Source organism: Cicer arietinum, chromosome 7 (assembly GCF_000331145.2).
Source record: "Cicer arietinum cultivar CDC Frontier isolate Library 1 chromosome 7, Cicar.CDCFrontier_v2.0, whole genome shotgun sequence".
Taxonomy (NCBI): Eukaryota; Viridiplantae; Streptophyta; class Magnoliopsida; order Fabales; family Fabaceae; genus Cicer; species Cicer arietinum.
In genome coordinates this window covers 12304925-12321462 of record NC_021166.2, presented here as the reverse complement: position 1 = coordinate 12321462, position 16538 = coordinate 12304925, and the positions used below count along the sequence as shown (strand labels likewise).

At 33.5% G+C, this 16538-nt stretch overlaps 2 protein-coding genes across 2 annotated transcripts; both read left to right on the top strand.

Moving 5' to 3' along the window:
• Positions 1-3145: 3145 nt before the first annotated feature.
• Positions 3146-7750, top strand: LOC101514958 (MND1-interacting protein 1). Its single transcript, XM_004508959.4, has 2 exons — positions 3146-5124; positions 7044-7750. The coding sequence occupies exons 1-2, from the start codon at positions 3427-3429 to the stop codon at positions 7560-7562; spliced, it is 2217 nt and encodes a 738-aa protein (XP_004509016.1). The 5' UTR covers positions 3146-3426; the 3' UTR covers positions 7563-7750.
• Positions 7751-11463: 3713 nt separating this feature from the next.
• On the top strand, positions 11464-15250 carry LOC101515278 (aluminum-activated malate transporter 12-like). Its single transcript, XM_012718173.3, is given in 7 exon segments — positions 11464-12130; positions 12513-12653; positions 12753-12823; positions 12825-13029; positions 13110-13231; positions 13516-13659; positions 14348-15250. Coding segments are annotated over 7 exon segments (1584 nt in total). The 5' UTR covers positions 11464-11835; the 3' UTR covers positions 14954-15250.
• Positions 15251-16538: the final 1288 nt, after the last annotated feature.

Below are 16538 nucleotides of genomic sequence, written 5' to 3'. Positions count from 1 at the left end.
GCTCGTAAATACAACACTGCAACATAATTAACATAATAAAATAACACAACATAATAATTAAATTAATAATTAAATAAATGAATGACACAACTTAATATAAATGATATACTTGTAGTAAGGTCATGTAACCTCCACCTGTCGAGTGTCGTGGACCGCTCAATCTCTCAGGTTGACATAAAGGAAAACCAATGTCGCGGAAGCCCACGAGTAGTCTCGACAACGATGTAAATCAATAAAAAGAGTAATGCATTTCGCCTCAACACGCGTATGTGTTTTATCGGCGAAAATAGTGCAGCCAACTAAATGCAACAAATACGTTTTGGCCGCACACTCAAACTGGTTAGTTTGAATGAGACGGCTATACAAATCACGCAACCATTGCAATCTATATTGGGCACATTTATTATAACTAATCTCAGCACATGCTTCCTCCCATGTTGCACCTAAGTACTCATGTGCAGCTCTTACAGCATTATTAGTATTCATATTCAAAGGTGCATCAAAAAATTTACCATGCGGTGAGATGTGAAGGAGAGTCGCAACATCATCTAAGGTGATCGTCATCTCTCCAAATGGCAGATGAAATGAGCTGGTCTCTCGATGCCATCTTTCAACAAATGCCGATATCAGACCAGCATCCGCCATTGTGAGGTAGCCTGAAGATAGATGCATTAATAATTAAATTAATAATTAAATAAATGAATGACACAACTTAATATAAATGATATACTTGTAGTAAGGTCATGTAACCTCCACCTGTCGAGTGTCGTGGACCGCTCAATCTCTCAGGTTGACATAAAGGAAAACCAATGTCGCGGAAGCCCACGAGTAGTCTCGACAACGATGTAAATCAATAAAAAGAGTAATGCATTTCGCCTCAACACGCGTATGTGTTTTATCGGCGAAAATAGTGCAGCCAACTAAATGCAACAAATACGTTTTGGCCGCACACTCAAACTAGTTAGTTTGAATGAGACGACTATATAAATCACGCAACCATTGCAATCTATATTGAGCACATTTGTTATAACTAATCTCAGCACACGCTTCCTCCCATGTTGCACCTAAGTACTCATGTGCAACTCTTGCAGCATTATTAGTATTCATATTCAAAGGTGCATCAAAAAATTTACCATGTGGTGAGATGTGAAGGAGAGTCGCGACGTCGTCTAAGGTGATAGTCATCTCTCCAAATGGCAGATGAAATGAGCTGGTCTCTCTGTGCCATCTTTCAATAAATGCGGATTCAGACCAGCACCAGCCATAGTGAAGTAGCCTGAAGATAGATGCATCATCCCAAATTCCTAAATCCAATGCTCTATAGGAGCTAGCATAGGAACTTCGGCAAACTTCTTCAGTTTCAATCCAAGAGTAATTACTTTTAATGATCCACGATCCTGCGAGTAATTACAGAACAATTGAGATTAATTAAATAAACTTAAACATAAATAAACAAATAATTAAACATATATATAAGTATACAATTAATTAATTAAACTTAAAAATAAATATAATTAAACATTTATATTAATATATAATTAATTAAATAAACTTAAACATAAATATAATTAAACATTTATATAAATATACAATTAATTAAATAAACTTAAACATAAATAAACAAATAATTAAATATAAAAATAAATTAACATATACCTCTCCTTCCCATAGCCTCTAAGCCACGTGATGCTCGTACTGTGTCAACACACATGTCACCGTCGGTCCTCCGGGAAATCTGGTCCACTGATCCTGATCATCAATATCAGCAGCATCATTCGACTCATCAGCATCATCAGCATGTGCAGAAATATCATGAATATCATCAGCGGCATGCTCCATCTGTGGAGGCTGAGGGACATCCTCCTCCATATGTGCGTGCTCAGTGGACTCAACATCATCATCATGGGCCTCCTCTTGTCTTCGACGACGTTGCCTAATTGGACGATTTGCTTCGTTGCGTCGTTTGTTTGATGTTGTTGGTGGAATTCTCTCTACACCATCACCTGTGTCACCTATCAAGTTGCGAATAATTTGACCAAACGCACCTCTTATTATAGGCACTGCAATATATCAATAAATCAATATTAAAAACAAATGGAAAAATATTTAAAAAAACCCGAAAAACCATTTCGAAACTTTCACTGGAAACGAAACTTTCGAAAAGTTTCGAAACTTTGCATGCATCTCAAAGTTTCGAAACGTGTTTTTTCATAACTTTCAGAATATTCGAAGCTTTTACGTTTCGAAAGTTTCGTATTGTTCGAAACTTTCGAAAGTTTGTACTTCGAAACTTTCAAGTTTAACGAAACTTTCAAAACTTTTGTACTTCAAAAGTTTCAAGTTTAAAGAAAGTTTCGAAAGTTTGAAAATTTTTGAAAAAAATATGTTTCGAAACTTTCATATTCAACGAAAGTTTCGAAAGTTGCCTTACTTTTTCACTTCGAACGTTTGAAAGATTCGAATTTTTGGTAGGGTGGGAGAATCGAATATTTCAGAGTTTCGAAGAAATAGGTGAAAAAAGGAAAGTGTTTTTTTAGGATTTTATAGATGAAATAAGGGGTAGTATGGTCTTTTCCTTATGGTTGGGGAGTGGGAGGTAAAAGAGGGGGTGCACAGTACAATTCTCGTCATTTTTTCTTTTTTTCTCTAGCCCATCTAATACGGTCCAATCGGGCGGCCCACCGACTCAATTCCCATTTTGATGATTTAACTATAACAAATATCACTTTCCATAAAATCAAGAAATTAATAAAAGAAAAGCTGGCAATTAATAATATATTTTGTTGACTAAAACAATTAGTAATAATTATTTATAACAAATATCATTTTTCATAAAATTTATAATACTTATTTTCACATGTTAATAAATCACACAAAAAGGACTATAAAATCTCAATAAATAAATACCACTAAAGTTATAAATATTTTTTTGACTCAAAGTTAAAAAATAATTTTCTTTTACAGAAAAAAAATTGACACCAAAAAAAAAAAAAAATCAAAGAAATGAAATTGCACGTAAATTTATCATAATAATAATAACGATTTAACTTCATAAAAGCTTTATGGCTACTGTTAATATTAATCTTTAATAATAATAATAATAGTAATAATAATCTATTACAGACGCCTACAACAGTGTATACACCTTGCCACAACCTACAACAGTCCCCGCATAATGAGCTTCTGATTCTCAGTACTCGAAGAAACTCACAAAACGACAAAAACAAATAGAATGGTTGAGAACCAGAAATTCTAACAACTTTCTTCTTTCCATCTCTTCACCCGCTTATTCTCCTCCCTCACTAATCTTATTCTCTCCTCCCTTTTTTTAATCAAGCTTCGTTTTCGATCTTTTTTTTCCCCCGAATTCCAATCTCTTCTTTATTCACACCCCCCCCACAAAAACAAATATCATCGAATTAAAAAATGGGTTGCACGGTGAGAGAAAAACACATCAGAGCTAATCGGAGAACCCGATCGTTGAAACCCGAACCCGATTCTTCGGATAACAAAGACGCAATATCCAAATCCATTGCGGAGTCTGGTCTCAAACCCTTCAAATACAATATATCTCTCGCCGATTCGTCTTCCAAGAATCCTTTTCCTCTTCCCTGTCCAAACCCTAATGCTGATGAATCTGGTTGGGGTTACTGCACCGAGGAACAGTTGGAAGAGATCCTCTTGAAAAACTTGGAATTAGTTTACAGCGAAGCTGTTTCGAAGATTGTTGCTTTGGGTTACGATGAAGATGCTGCCTTGAAGGCCATTTTGAGAAATGGTCATTGTTATGGTGGTATGGATGTTTTGACTAATATCTTGCATAATTCTTTAGCGTATTTGAATAGCAATGGTAGTGTTGTCGGTGTTGGTGTTAGTGTAGGTGTCGGTGTTGGTGTTGGTGATGGGGTTGGTAATAGTGATAATTTGGATGAGTCTGAGCCGGTTTTCGCCGACTTGAGGCAGTTAGAGGAGTACTCTTTAGCTGGTATGGTTTGTTTGTTGCAACAGGTTAGGCCTAATTTGAGTAAAGGTGATGCAATGTGGTGTTTGCTTATGAGTGATCTTCATGTAGGAAGAGCTAGTTCTATGGAGATTCCTGTGCCTGGTGGGAGCGGGAGTCCCCCTGCTCCATTGCCTGTTTCTGTTGAGCCCGGTAGCAATTCAGGTGGCGTTATGGCTCCTCCCTTGTGTAGGTTTCATGGGGGTTGGGGATTTGGAAATGGGGGAAGCTTGGATTATTCGGTGAATGGGGCCTTTTCGTGCGGTACGGATTTGAAATCGCAGTTGCAAAGAGATATTGAATTTCCAAAGAGGTTGGATCTTTCTCCCCAGTTGAAGGCTTTGTTGAAGAGAAATGTTGCCATGTTTACTGCTGGTTTTAGAGCAAACACCAAACAACTGCAGACGCAGGCGAAGGGTGCCTTTCCTGTCCGTAGTGCCGTGCCTAATTCGGATTCCCCGGTTGTATCTGGAGCTGAAGTCACGGTTGATCAGTGTGGACATTCTCAGATTCTTGATAACCAAGATGCTGTGAACTCGGTGCTGAATAAATTCCGTGACTTGAATCTTGATGAGAATTTGGAGTTTGTGGCAGAGGATCAGAAGGATGAGGTGATCGTAACTTTATTTCATCAGATTAAGGATTTGGAGAAGCAGGCCAAGGAGAGAAAAGAATGGGCTCATCTAAAAGCGATGCAAGCTGCGAGGAAGCTAAGCAGTGATTTGACTGAGCTCAAAACGTTAAGGATGGATAGAGAGGAGACTCAAAAATTGAAGAAAGGGAAACAGGCACTTGAGGACACAACCATGAAGCGACTCTCAGAGATGGAGAATGCTTTGAGAAAGGCTAGTGGTCAAGTGGACCGTGCAAATGCAGCTGTGAGAAGACTAGAGACCGAGAATGCAGAAATCAGAGCAGAGATGGAGGCTTCGAAATTAAGTGCATCAGAATCAGTGACAGCTTGCTTAGAAGTTGCAAAAAGGGAGAAGAAATGCTTGAAGAAACTTCTAGCTTGGGAAAAACAGAAAGCTAAGCTACAGAAGGAGATTTCCGGTGAGAAAGAGAAGATATTAGAGGCACAAGAAGCGTCGGCTCAGAATACACAGCGTCAAAAAGAATCTGAGGTTCTCTCTTCATCCCTTATTATTGTACTTATTTTAACATATTGGCAATGTCACTCACAAACCACGAAAAAGGAAAAGAAAACATGGTTTTGCCGCATATGCCTCTGTTTGCATAGGGTGAGTTTATTGATTGGAATTGCACTTTTCATGTCAGCATAAAAGTAACATGTTTCAACCGTAATGTGTGTGTCTCATTTTGCACATTAAACCCCATGTGGTTGAACTTTACCTATAGTTTAGGGCTTGAAACAAGTTGGGAGCTTGTGTCCTGGGCTAAGCCAATGCCCAAACAGGGGTTGTTCCCACAGCCTTACTCAAAGAGAGCTACATGTTTCAAAATCAGACATCAACATGGCCAACTAGTGTGACACACAGTTTGTTATTATCACATTGAAATTGACGGTTTCTTCATAAAGGACTTAGGTTATGACTTATGTTTGGTCTGGGTAATTGAATGCTTATCTAATCTTGAAGACTTTAACATGCTAGTTCAGTGAAGTAGTTTGTGATTATTAGCTGGAAAATATTACGATGTTGAATTATTTTTCTTCTTTTTCCTGCATTTTATGTGCAATGCATATGTTTCAAACCTGTTTCAATGAACCCGATTCTATGGGACAGTTGAAGTTTTCTGCATCCATGTCTGTGTTTGTCCATACTTGCTTGCATGTATATATGCACACACTAGAGTAGTTTGTGAAAGAATGTGGTGCAAAGCAGCTGCTTCATCAACTGTTATAGCTGCATAGAAGATAGAAGATCGGCCATTACACCAAAAATAGCAGATGCAATGTGAAAAATTTAACAATTTGTAAAGACACGCATAAATGATACTCAAAATCTTAAGTACTGAAGACACATTTATCATTAATACTCAAATGAGGACCTTTTCCATGCAATTGAAACTGGCCAATTGTTTTTCTTATCTAACAAGTACAGGGCATCATTCTTATCTTACTTTATTTTATAATAATAACAAAGTTGTCAAATGGCGGCAATATAGCACTATAGCTTAGCAGATTTTGATGAATTCGCTATGAAAACCCTGATGCTATCCTAGTTTCATTATTAGCAAAATAGCAGCCACTATTTCAGTTTCAGCTAGCAGATGTAATGGCAATAGCAGAAAGAAAAGAAGAGAACTTTGGGGATTTTTTTAGCAATAATCAAACTGAATAGTCTGCATTTGTGCTATACATGACTTGTTTTTAAAATAGAAAACTGAAGAGTTATTGAGTACTACTGCTATATTCACTGTAATACGGAAACCTTTCAATACTTAAGTTGTGCTCTGACCCCTTTTCCTTTTTTATTTGTATGCAACATGCCTTCTTTATCTGTAATTGACTTATTTCAACCTCTATGTGACTTCTGCTACGCATTTGATAACAAAGTATACTTAGTTTGGAACCAATTGAAGTTGGGTTAATTTTAATTTGATAAATAAACTAGTTCTTGTAGTATTCCGTACTAAATCACTTTTGTAGATGATTTGGTCCCAATTATCAAGTATAGTAGCCATGTGAAAAAACTCATTTGCTTGCTTCAACCCTTGATGATCCTAGCTTATATTCTTCAAGTGTTTTCTTATTAATAAAGGTGGGCAAATGCTAATCAATTCAATGCCCTAATGGCACTGATTAAGAAATGAAAATAGAAAGGTTTTGCTTATAATAATTCTCTAAGCAATGCCTCTGGGGCATTGGTTTGCAATACTCTTGAGTCTTGAAATTATCACACCAGAATTTTCTTTCTGTTGAATGTATTTAATTCCTTTGATTCAATGATTTTCTCAGTTCCACAGATATATTCCTTTGTCTTACCAAAAAATCTCTGATGAAAACTGCAGTTTCTGGGGCAAAAAAATCGATCGTGTGTTACTTCTAAACCATTTATTTTTTCACAATAACTAATTACAGGTTAAATGGAAGGATGAATTGAAGGCTCAAGAGGAAGCTTTGGCACTAGTTGAGGAGGAGCGCCGTGCCAAGGAAGCAGCCGAGTCAAATAATAAGAGGAGGTTTGAGGCTCTGCGTCTGAAGATAGAGATAGATTTCCAGCGCCACAAGGATGATCTACGTAGACTTGAGCACGACCTTTCGCGCCTTAAAGTATCTGCGCAATCTGCTGAGTTGCATCACCGATCAATTACTTTACCTAAAAGTGACTTTGAGGCTGCAAAGCCTCAAAGAGAGTCAATTGCTAAGCTGCTTCTGGAATTGGATAATTTGGAAGACTTTTCAGAAAAAGAAGTTAATAGCAACAGAGAATGCATTATCTGTATGAAAGATGAAGTGTCCATTGTTTTCTTGCCGTGTGCTCATCAAGTCATGTGTGCTAGTTGCAGTGATGAGTATGGAAAAAAGGGTAAGGCTGCTTGTCCTTGCTGCCGAGTTCAAATCCAACAGAGAATCCGCGTATTCGGGGCATGTTCTTAACTTATTTTAAAGATATATTTCAATGGTACTTGGGGGCAGATATACCCTATGAGTTTTACATAACTTTGCAGTTACTACATGGGACAGTTTGTCTCTCTGTTCTACACAATGTTTTGGAGTCTTGTTCATACTTCGTAGGCGAAAATTATTACTATTATATGAAAAATAAATAACAGTCCTTGAATTTACCTTGTCTCTTGGAATTATGAAAACTTGTTGGTTGCTTGTTGTTGCCTTGTTTGAAAATAAGAAATGGGCAACAGTGTCATTTTATTTTAACTGACCTTTGCCCTATTCCATGGCAATTTTGATCCATTTTCCCTTTACTCTTAAGTATGGGCTTATTCTAAGCCTATTTGTTTGTAAATATCTTATGTTTCCGGAAAGAGACAAATAGGCCCTTTTCCCTTTCCCGCTAATGAGATTTTGCATTTTTTTGGCGGAGCGCATGAGATTTTGCTGATTTATTTATTACATATACTTGGCTATGGTCTGATTAGCAGTCATAGTTATTTATTGAGGAAAGGATGGGGTTTAGAGTTGCAGCCAATCTGGTGCAAAACCGTGGTGATCTTCCGCCATTTTCATGTTGCCACCAATCTATATTGTTTGTTGAGTTTTCTATGATGGATATCCTGATGGTTCAATTTGCCACCTTCTGCCACTATTTACGTAAACTGAGTTCACGTACGTTAACGTAAACTGAATTCACGTAAAATTGAGTTCACGTAAATGGTTTAATTTTCAATCTTTAATGATTTCACAATCTTAATTCACATATGTGTATGTGAATTAAGATTGCGTACATACTGATATGTTGAATTTTCAAACTCTATTGATTATGTAATCTTAAATCACGTAAGTGTACGTGAATTAAGATTGCGTAAATTCTAAGATTTTTACTTTTTTTTTATATACGTCAATTTAGTTCATGTAACAATGGATTGTACGTGAATTGAGTTTACGTACAATCCTCAGTTTTATAAAAAAAATTCGAACTCAGAAATAGACCAGCAAACATAATTTTTAGGTCACTTTAACCACAATGTGATGAGAAAACTGATGTAGTGTAGGTTATGAGTGAGTTATGTGAGTTTTAAATGATTATGAGGTAGGTTGGGGAGGTATAGTGATTTTTTGATATGTGAGTTATGAGATGTGATGAATGTGAGTTATGAGTTAGTAAAATTGTAAAAAATATTATAAATATCAAAGGGTATTTTGCGTTTTTTACAAATTTGAGGGATGTGGATAGCAACATTAAAAATTTAAAAGTAATACCTTTTGCATTAGATGAGAGAAAGAGAAAAGAAAAATAATGAAAAGAATATTAAAAACATTTCTTTTAAGTCATTTATTTGTTAAATTATTATTTTTAAAAGAATATATGTCATGAAGTCCTAGAAGTATAAGAATATGAAATTCTTGGGATAGAATCTAAATTTTGATTTTTGCATAGACTAATACAAAATTAAGAGTTTAGTGGCACACTGTAATCAATGTTGGTTATTGGGCTTCAACATATACTTTTAATTACTATAAAATTACATCATTTTAAGTTTAGTTTTTTTTTAAAAAAAAATTATTCACTTCTAATCTTTATTATGATTTTATAGGACTAAAAATATATTTTCTTTTTTTTTAAAATAACTTTTTAAAATAAGGACCAAAAGAGAATAAAAACAAAATTTTAGATACTAAAAAATTGAGATTCTTTTATAGGATTAAAACAAAATTTTAAAAATTTATAGAAACTAAAATTTATTTTATCTCTTTTTTTTAATTATTAAAATGACACTTTTATTAAAGGTTTAATTTTTAATATTAAAACAGTACCTCTAAAATGTTCAAGACAGACTTGGATGTAATCGTTCAATCAGAACCATCTATTTTCCAATTTATTTTTATTTAATAATCACTTATTAAAAATAACTATTTAGACAATTTTTATATTACTCTTAATAAAGAAGAGTGTATCGGTACTTGTTAATTTTTAAATCAATAAATATTTTCCTTTTCTACACACCAACATTTATATATTATATATTAGATTGACTAAATTAATTATACTCGTACATTTATTTTTACAATTTAATTCTCTAAATTTAATAAATTTTTATCTTAAAATTTTATTTTAATTAAAATTAAAATAATTATTGGGGTTTAGAACTCCTTCTCTTTCGACCACCAAAGTAAATCATCCATCCGCAGTCTTTCTACTGTATTGAGAAAAAGTCTCCAATGTTGTTCCGCCACCGCAAGAATATTCCTCATATGTCTCACTCTCAATTTTGCTATACTTTTCAGCGTAAATAAAAGTGGTTTTATCTCCTTCCTTGTCTATGATAGTACTAAATTATTATCAGTAGCTTATGATCAATTACTCTTTCAAGATTGTTCATTTTGATTATATTAGAGTTAATTTTGTTTTGGGGATTATCGCGCGTTTTGTCTTTAGATAACGTTTGAATCGCACGATTATTGCAACCCATATAAGCAAACTTGCCTTTGAAATCATGGCTGCGGCCCAACAAATCAGTTTTTTCTTCCATTGAAAGTCAAAAGGCTCCAGAATCACAATCCATAAGAAGATTGATTATTCAACACATGTTAGAATATTGATAGACAGTGAAGAACAATATAGACATGGTGAAGAATGACAGAGAGATGGTGAAAAACGGGGAGTTGGAGATAATGACATAGAAGAAATGGTAAAACGCCAGAGAACAAACGGCAAAATGACGAAGAAAAAACTTGAAACTTTGTTATTTTTATATATAGTTTAATAAATAAATATTAATTATTTTAAAATAAAACAAAAGTGTAAAACTTAAAAATTTGACGGTGTTAAATGTAAAATTATGATTAAACATACTTATATGACATAGCATTTAAGTTGATAGTATTAAATTTCTATTATAGCGTAGAAGTCTCCAACTATTTAGTACTTATTTAATTTTTTTTTTTTATTGATAGTTGGTTTAAAATTAGTTTAATGATGTATTAACATTTTTAATGGTTGTCAAATATCTCCGTATGCCGGCGTGAAGTTAATAAAATTCAATTTTTGACGAGTTTGTGTGAACGTGACAGTATATGTAAGGAACAATAAATTTATAATCGTTAAGTTTTTTATTAAATTAGGACCTTTTTTTTAATTTATGATCGTTAGTCTTTTTTTTAATGTTAATTTATATATGAAACACATTTTTTTATTAATTAGAACATTTTTTTTTTTACTTTTACTTGTTCTTTCAAAACATTTGTTATAAAAATTTAAATTTTATTTTATTTTAAATTTAAATAATATATAATAATATTAATTAAAATATTTAAATTAATATTTTAAAATTATAATAAAATTAAATATAAATAAAATATTAATATATGATTTAAAATTTAAAAATTATTGAAATAAAAAATAGATAAATTACTTCAATATGTGCTAGGATACACTCTGTTTAATTACCTCATAATAAGTTTATCGAAGTTGATGCTTTTACGTAACTCATTTATGTTCTTAGTTGCAAAGTCTTGCCACATATGAAATTGCTTTGTGAAAAGGTAATGGCTACCCTTTTTTTTTTTTTGCATGCAGAAAAGAAAAGGAAATCGCTGCCAATTATCTCTTAGAGAATATAGCGTATATGAGCCACAAAATTTCCAGAGAGAATATAGCGTATAGTTTGGGCCACAAATTTTCCAGTTTCCCGTGAACCAAAGGGCACAGTTAATGCGATAATCGAACTTTTTTAGAGTATTGCTTGATTTCACACTGTCCACTGCCTTATTAATTGCAAACTGTAATAACATATCAACCAAATCATAATGTCAAACTATTTTTTTGACAGTAATGCAAAAACATTTTGTAGTGAAACCTAACAAAAAGTAGCCAAAACCAGAAAATGAAAATAACAAAACAAGCAGGTGACAACTAATTAAGACTTGAGAAAGCATTGAACACTTTAATGCAATGCATGTGAACGTATAAATAACATCTCCACTATATAAACTTCACATCTCTTGTAGAACCTTCTCGCCATCATACATTTAGAAATTATATATAGGCACAAATATATTTTTCTTCCCAAATTTTTTTTTATTAAAAAATTCCCTTTGTAAAATAGCAAACACAATTTGAGAAGCTTCTTAACTTGTTAAATTTAGTTTACCATTTTGTTTTCCTTTTTTCAATATTATTATCAATTTAAGAAGATCTGACCCTTCATTAATAAAATAGTTCCTAAAGTTCATGCGGACCCTTCATTAATAAATGGTTCCAAAAGTTCATGCTGATCCTTCAAAATTTGGGAATGATAGTGACAAAAACATTATCGAGAATTGGAAGAAACGTATGCATGTTTATGGTGAGAGGCTTAAAAGGTTTCCTTGTTTAGTTTGGAATGTTGGACGTGATGACCCAAGAAAGTTGATCCATGCATTCAAAGTTGGTTTATCTCTTACTCTTGTATCATTGCTTTACATTCTGGAGCCACTCTTTGAAGGGGTTGGTCAGAATGCTATTTGGGCCGTCATGACCGTCGTCGTGGTTTTCGAGTTCACCGCAGGTATAGTTTTCTATCCAAATTCAAATAGTCTTTTTTGTACTTTTCCATCTTTGATATTGTGGAAAAATACAAATAAATGTGGCTGCAATTGTGGTTGCGCTGCAGTTAAAAGATTTAAAATCCTTAACATAGTGACATAAGATTAGTATAGTTTTCTATCTAAACCCGAATGATAATTCTTTGTACTTGGTCATCTTTGATATTGCCAAAAAATAAAAATAAATATGACTAATGTGGCTTCAATTGTGGTTGCTCTGCAGTTGAAGGTGTCAAAATCCTTAACATAGTAACATAGAACTAGTATAATAACATAGACACATAGTATAATATATAGTTTACATGGATGACTTTGATTTGTAATTTATTTTGATTTTGATGGCAGGGGCAACTTTATGCAAAGGGCTTAATAGAGGATTAGGGACACTATTAGCAGGAATATTAGCATTTTTTCTTGATTATGTTGCAAATGAATCTGGTCAGATCTTTCAAGCTGTTTTCATTGCATCTGCAGTTTTTATCATAGGTATATATATATTATGAATCAAATTTTGGCATTAGAATTTATCACTACAAAATAGATCAAAATTTTGTGGCGTCCTGATAATTTGTTCTGTCTTGGTAGGATCTGCAACCACTTATATAAGGTTCATTCCACATATAAAGAAGAATTATGATTATGGTGTGCTTATATTTATTTCTCTTGACATTCAACTTGTTAACCGTTTCGAGTTACCGGGTTGATCAAGTCTTTAAGATGGCACATGACAGATTCTACACCATAGCCATAGGTTGTGCTGTTTGTCTTATGATGAGTCTTTTGGTATTTCCAAATTGGTCAGGGGAAGAGCTTCATCATTCCATAGCTTTCAAACTTGAAGGCCTAGCCAAATCTATAGAAGGTATGCCAAATTCATATCTCACACATATATAGTATCAAAGGTTTTAATTTGTAAATTAATACTTTATTGTAATCTTGCAGTTTGTGTCAATGAATATTTTTATGGAGAAATTGAAGCTTCTAGTGATATTAAATCTTCTGAAGATCCAATATACAAAGGTTATAAGGCAGTTTTGGATTCAAAATCCGTTGATGAAACATTGGTAAGCTATTCATCTAGTTTTGACTCACTTTAAAACATGCTTAGTAATTTAGTATAATGAAACTAACAGTAAAAGTTTATCTTCATGAGAAATTCTTGTAATGATCAGACACACACATTATGTGCACTAAGGCAAACAATACTAAATGATTTATAAATCTTGTGTCTCACAGATTTTTTAATATTTAAAATGATCATATATCAGTTGTTAATTAGCATAGTGCACCAAACTTTGTACAAAAAAAATTACTTATTCTTCAGATGGTTGTGTTTTGAACTGTGCAGGCATTACATGCAAGTTGGGAGCCAAAACATTCTAGACACTGTCACAAATTTCCATCGCAGCAGTATGTAAAAGTTGGAATTGTTCTTCGTCAATTTGGGTATACAGTGGTAGCTCTACATGGCTGTTTGAGAACAGAAATTCAGGTAACATAACATTTGAGTTCTTAACATAAATTTGACCATGATCTGTGAATCTGCACCTCATCAGAACTTAGCTTCTCATTTGATAAAGAACAATGATACCTTCATATTCTTTGTTGGAGATACCACTTTGACTAGTCAAAATAGTGGTTATATTATAAAGTCGAGGCAACTTTCAAAAAAATTATAATAAGATACTTTTTTTTTAATAGTAGAAATTTAAAAAGGAAGCATTATGCAATTTCTCCATCAATTTGGAGAGTCCTACATCAGTTACAAGGATACAATGGACCAAACACGCCAACATCTTCTCTCACTCCCCCTTTATGCCGAAGTAGAGTTTTAATACCACTTGTTGGGGAGTCCGAAAAGCATTGGGAACAATGGACTAATAATTTAGGACCACTAAGAGATTGAAATACCATATTTTCACCCAAAATCTTGAGTCATTAAGAATATGGATCAATATTTAGCTCATTCATACTCGATTTCAAACTATCACTTATACTTAAATTCCAACAACAGCAAATTCAGATCTAAAAAAATAGATAAATAAATGCAATGCTAAGGGTTTACACAATGACTAATTCTTGTTCTAGTTTTGTTCTCCTTTTAATTTGATAAAATGCGCACACACACAAAAACACATACAATTCGACAAAAACTATTGAATTTAGTATATTTTTTTCAGACACCAAGATCCGTTAGAGTCCTATTAAAGGACCCATGCATAAGACTAGCAGCAGAGGTATCAAAAGTTTTGACAGAACTTGCAAACAGCATAAGAACTCGACGCCATTGCTCTCCCGAAGTCCTCTCCGATAATCTTCAACAAGCACTACAAGACCTAAACACTTCCATAAAATCTCAGCCACGTCTCTTCTTAGGCTCAAACGACATCCACTCCAACATGCTCGCCACCATAGCAGGAACAGAACAACAACAACAAACAAAACATGGAAAAAGCTCACTCCCAACTGTTAAAACAGATTCTTCAGCTTTGTTAGATTGGAAAACCAAAACGGTATCTGAACCAGAACGTAAAGTGTTGCGAAAACAGATGAGTAAAATAGCTATAACTAGTCTTGAGTTTTCTGAGGCATTGCCTTTAGCTGCTTTTTCTTCTTTGCTTGTGGAAACAGTGGCGAAACTTGACTTGATAATTGATGAAGTTGAAGAGCTTGGGAGGTTGGCATGTTTCAAACAATATAGAGATGGTGATGAGTTTTGTGTTAGTTGTGAGAAACCAAAAAGTGATGTGTTGGAGAAACGTTTAACTTCTGATGGAGGAGAATGATTCTATGTGGCAGCACTTAATTGAATGGATTCTTTTCATGATATATATGAATTAGTTACTACTTTATAAGTGACACGGAAGATCTATTGAATAGTTAGATTATGTTTGTACTATAGTAATTAGTGTTATTTAACATAAAAAGTGAACAAAAGTAACCAATACATCTCTCATACTATGATTGATGTGTGTTATTTACTTCGGATATAAGAGAAAAATATTAAAAAATTCAGGTAACATATGTATATAGTGTTGAGTGTTATTTTGTTTGTTTAAAAAATATTTCTTATAGTAATTTTAGATGAAGTCCAATATAATTATACTTTAAAGTTTAAATCTATTCATTTTTTCTTCTTTCTACTTGAGAGCAAGTCCAACATTGTTTGGAACAAAAAAAATTCTCAAGTAATTGTTTGGCTCAGCTATGAGATGCTTCTTTGAAAGATGTGTCAATTCACACCCAAAAATACAATAGAGTGTGATTACTCTGGGGATCATTGGGTGGATTGTGGGGTTGATGGGAATGGACTAGCAACATGCTACAAACTTCTTATATCGTTCCTGCTATGGTTCCACCCTTCCCCCAACTGCCTATTTGCGGTCCTTGAGCTTTGATCCACGTGTTGACTTTTTTAAATTATTTTTAATATGTTTCTATACAATTTTATAAAAGTAATTTTTTAAGCTACAAAATTATCTATATCAAATTCTCATGAAAGGAGAAAAAACTGTTACAAGTGAGTGCGTGCGTAAAACTCATGCACTACAAATAAAACCCGATAAAAATTGATGAATGACAATTTTGGATTTTTCAAAAGGGTGAGTATAATTACATCATTTCCGTGCGTTTAAAACTTAGAGATTATTTTTTCAAACACTTGAGAAATATTTTTTGTTGGAAATGATGATAATATTAATAGAAGATTGTTAGAAATAATTATGCTATTAATGAGAGCTAGTGTTGATGTGAAATGAAAAATAAGGAAGTCCCACGTATGGAGGATAACACACTAGTAGTGTTTATAAAGTGGAGGTATGGAACTTGGGTTGTGTCCCAAGAGATACCCCAATTTGTTGAAGGAGGAAGAACGCATGCAAAATTGACCACCACAAACAAATGCTTGCGTGTTTGCAATTCCTTTCCCCCGATTTCATGGTCAAAACCTAGCTATTTTCTAGTTTCTTTGTGGACTCGCTCATTAGATTGGAACGCACATTTATGTGGTCAAAAACCTAAGAAAGATTGGAGCGCACGTTTCAGTATACATGATCTAATGGATAACATTTTTTTTCTCTAATCCAATTGCAGATTTCCTCTATAAATAGAAGGTTCTGCTCAATTGGAAAAATACGCTCAACAACTATCTAACTGTCATATTGATGGTATAATTCTAGAACGGTTTTAAAAATACGAAAATGATGTAATTACCCTTACCCTTTTTGAAAAATCTAAAATTGTCAACCAATCAATGTTTACTAGGTTTTCTGCGTACTACATCATTTTCACGCACACACTCACTTGTGGCAGTTTTGTCTCCTTCCACGATACTCTGATATAGGTAATTTTGTAGTTTAAAAAATCACTTTT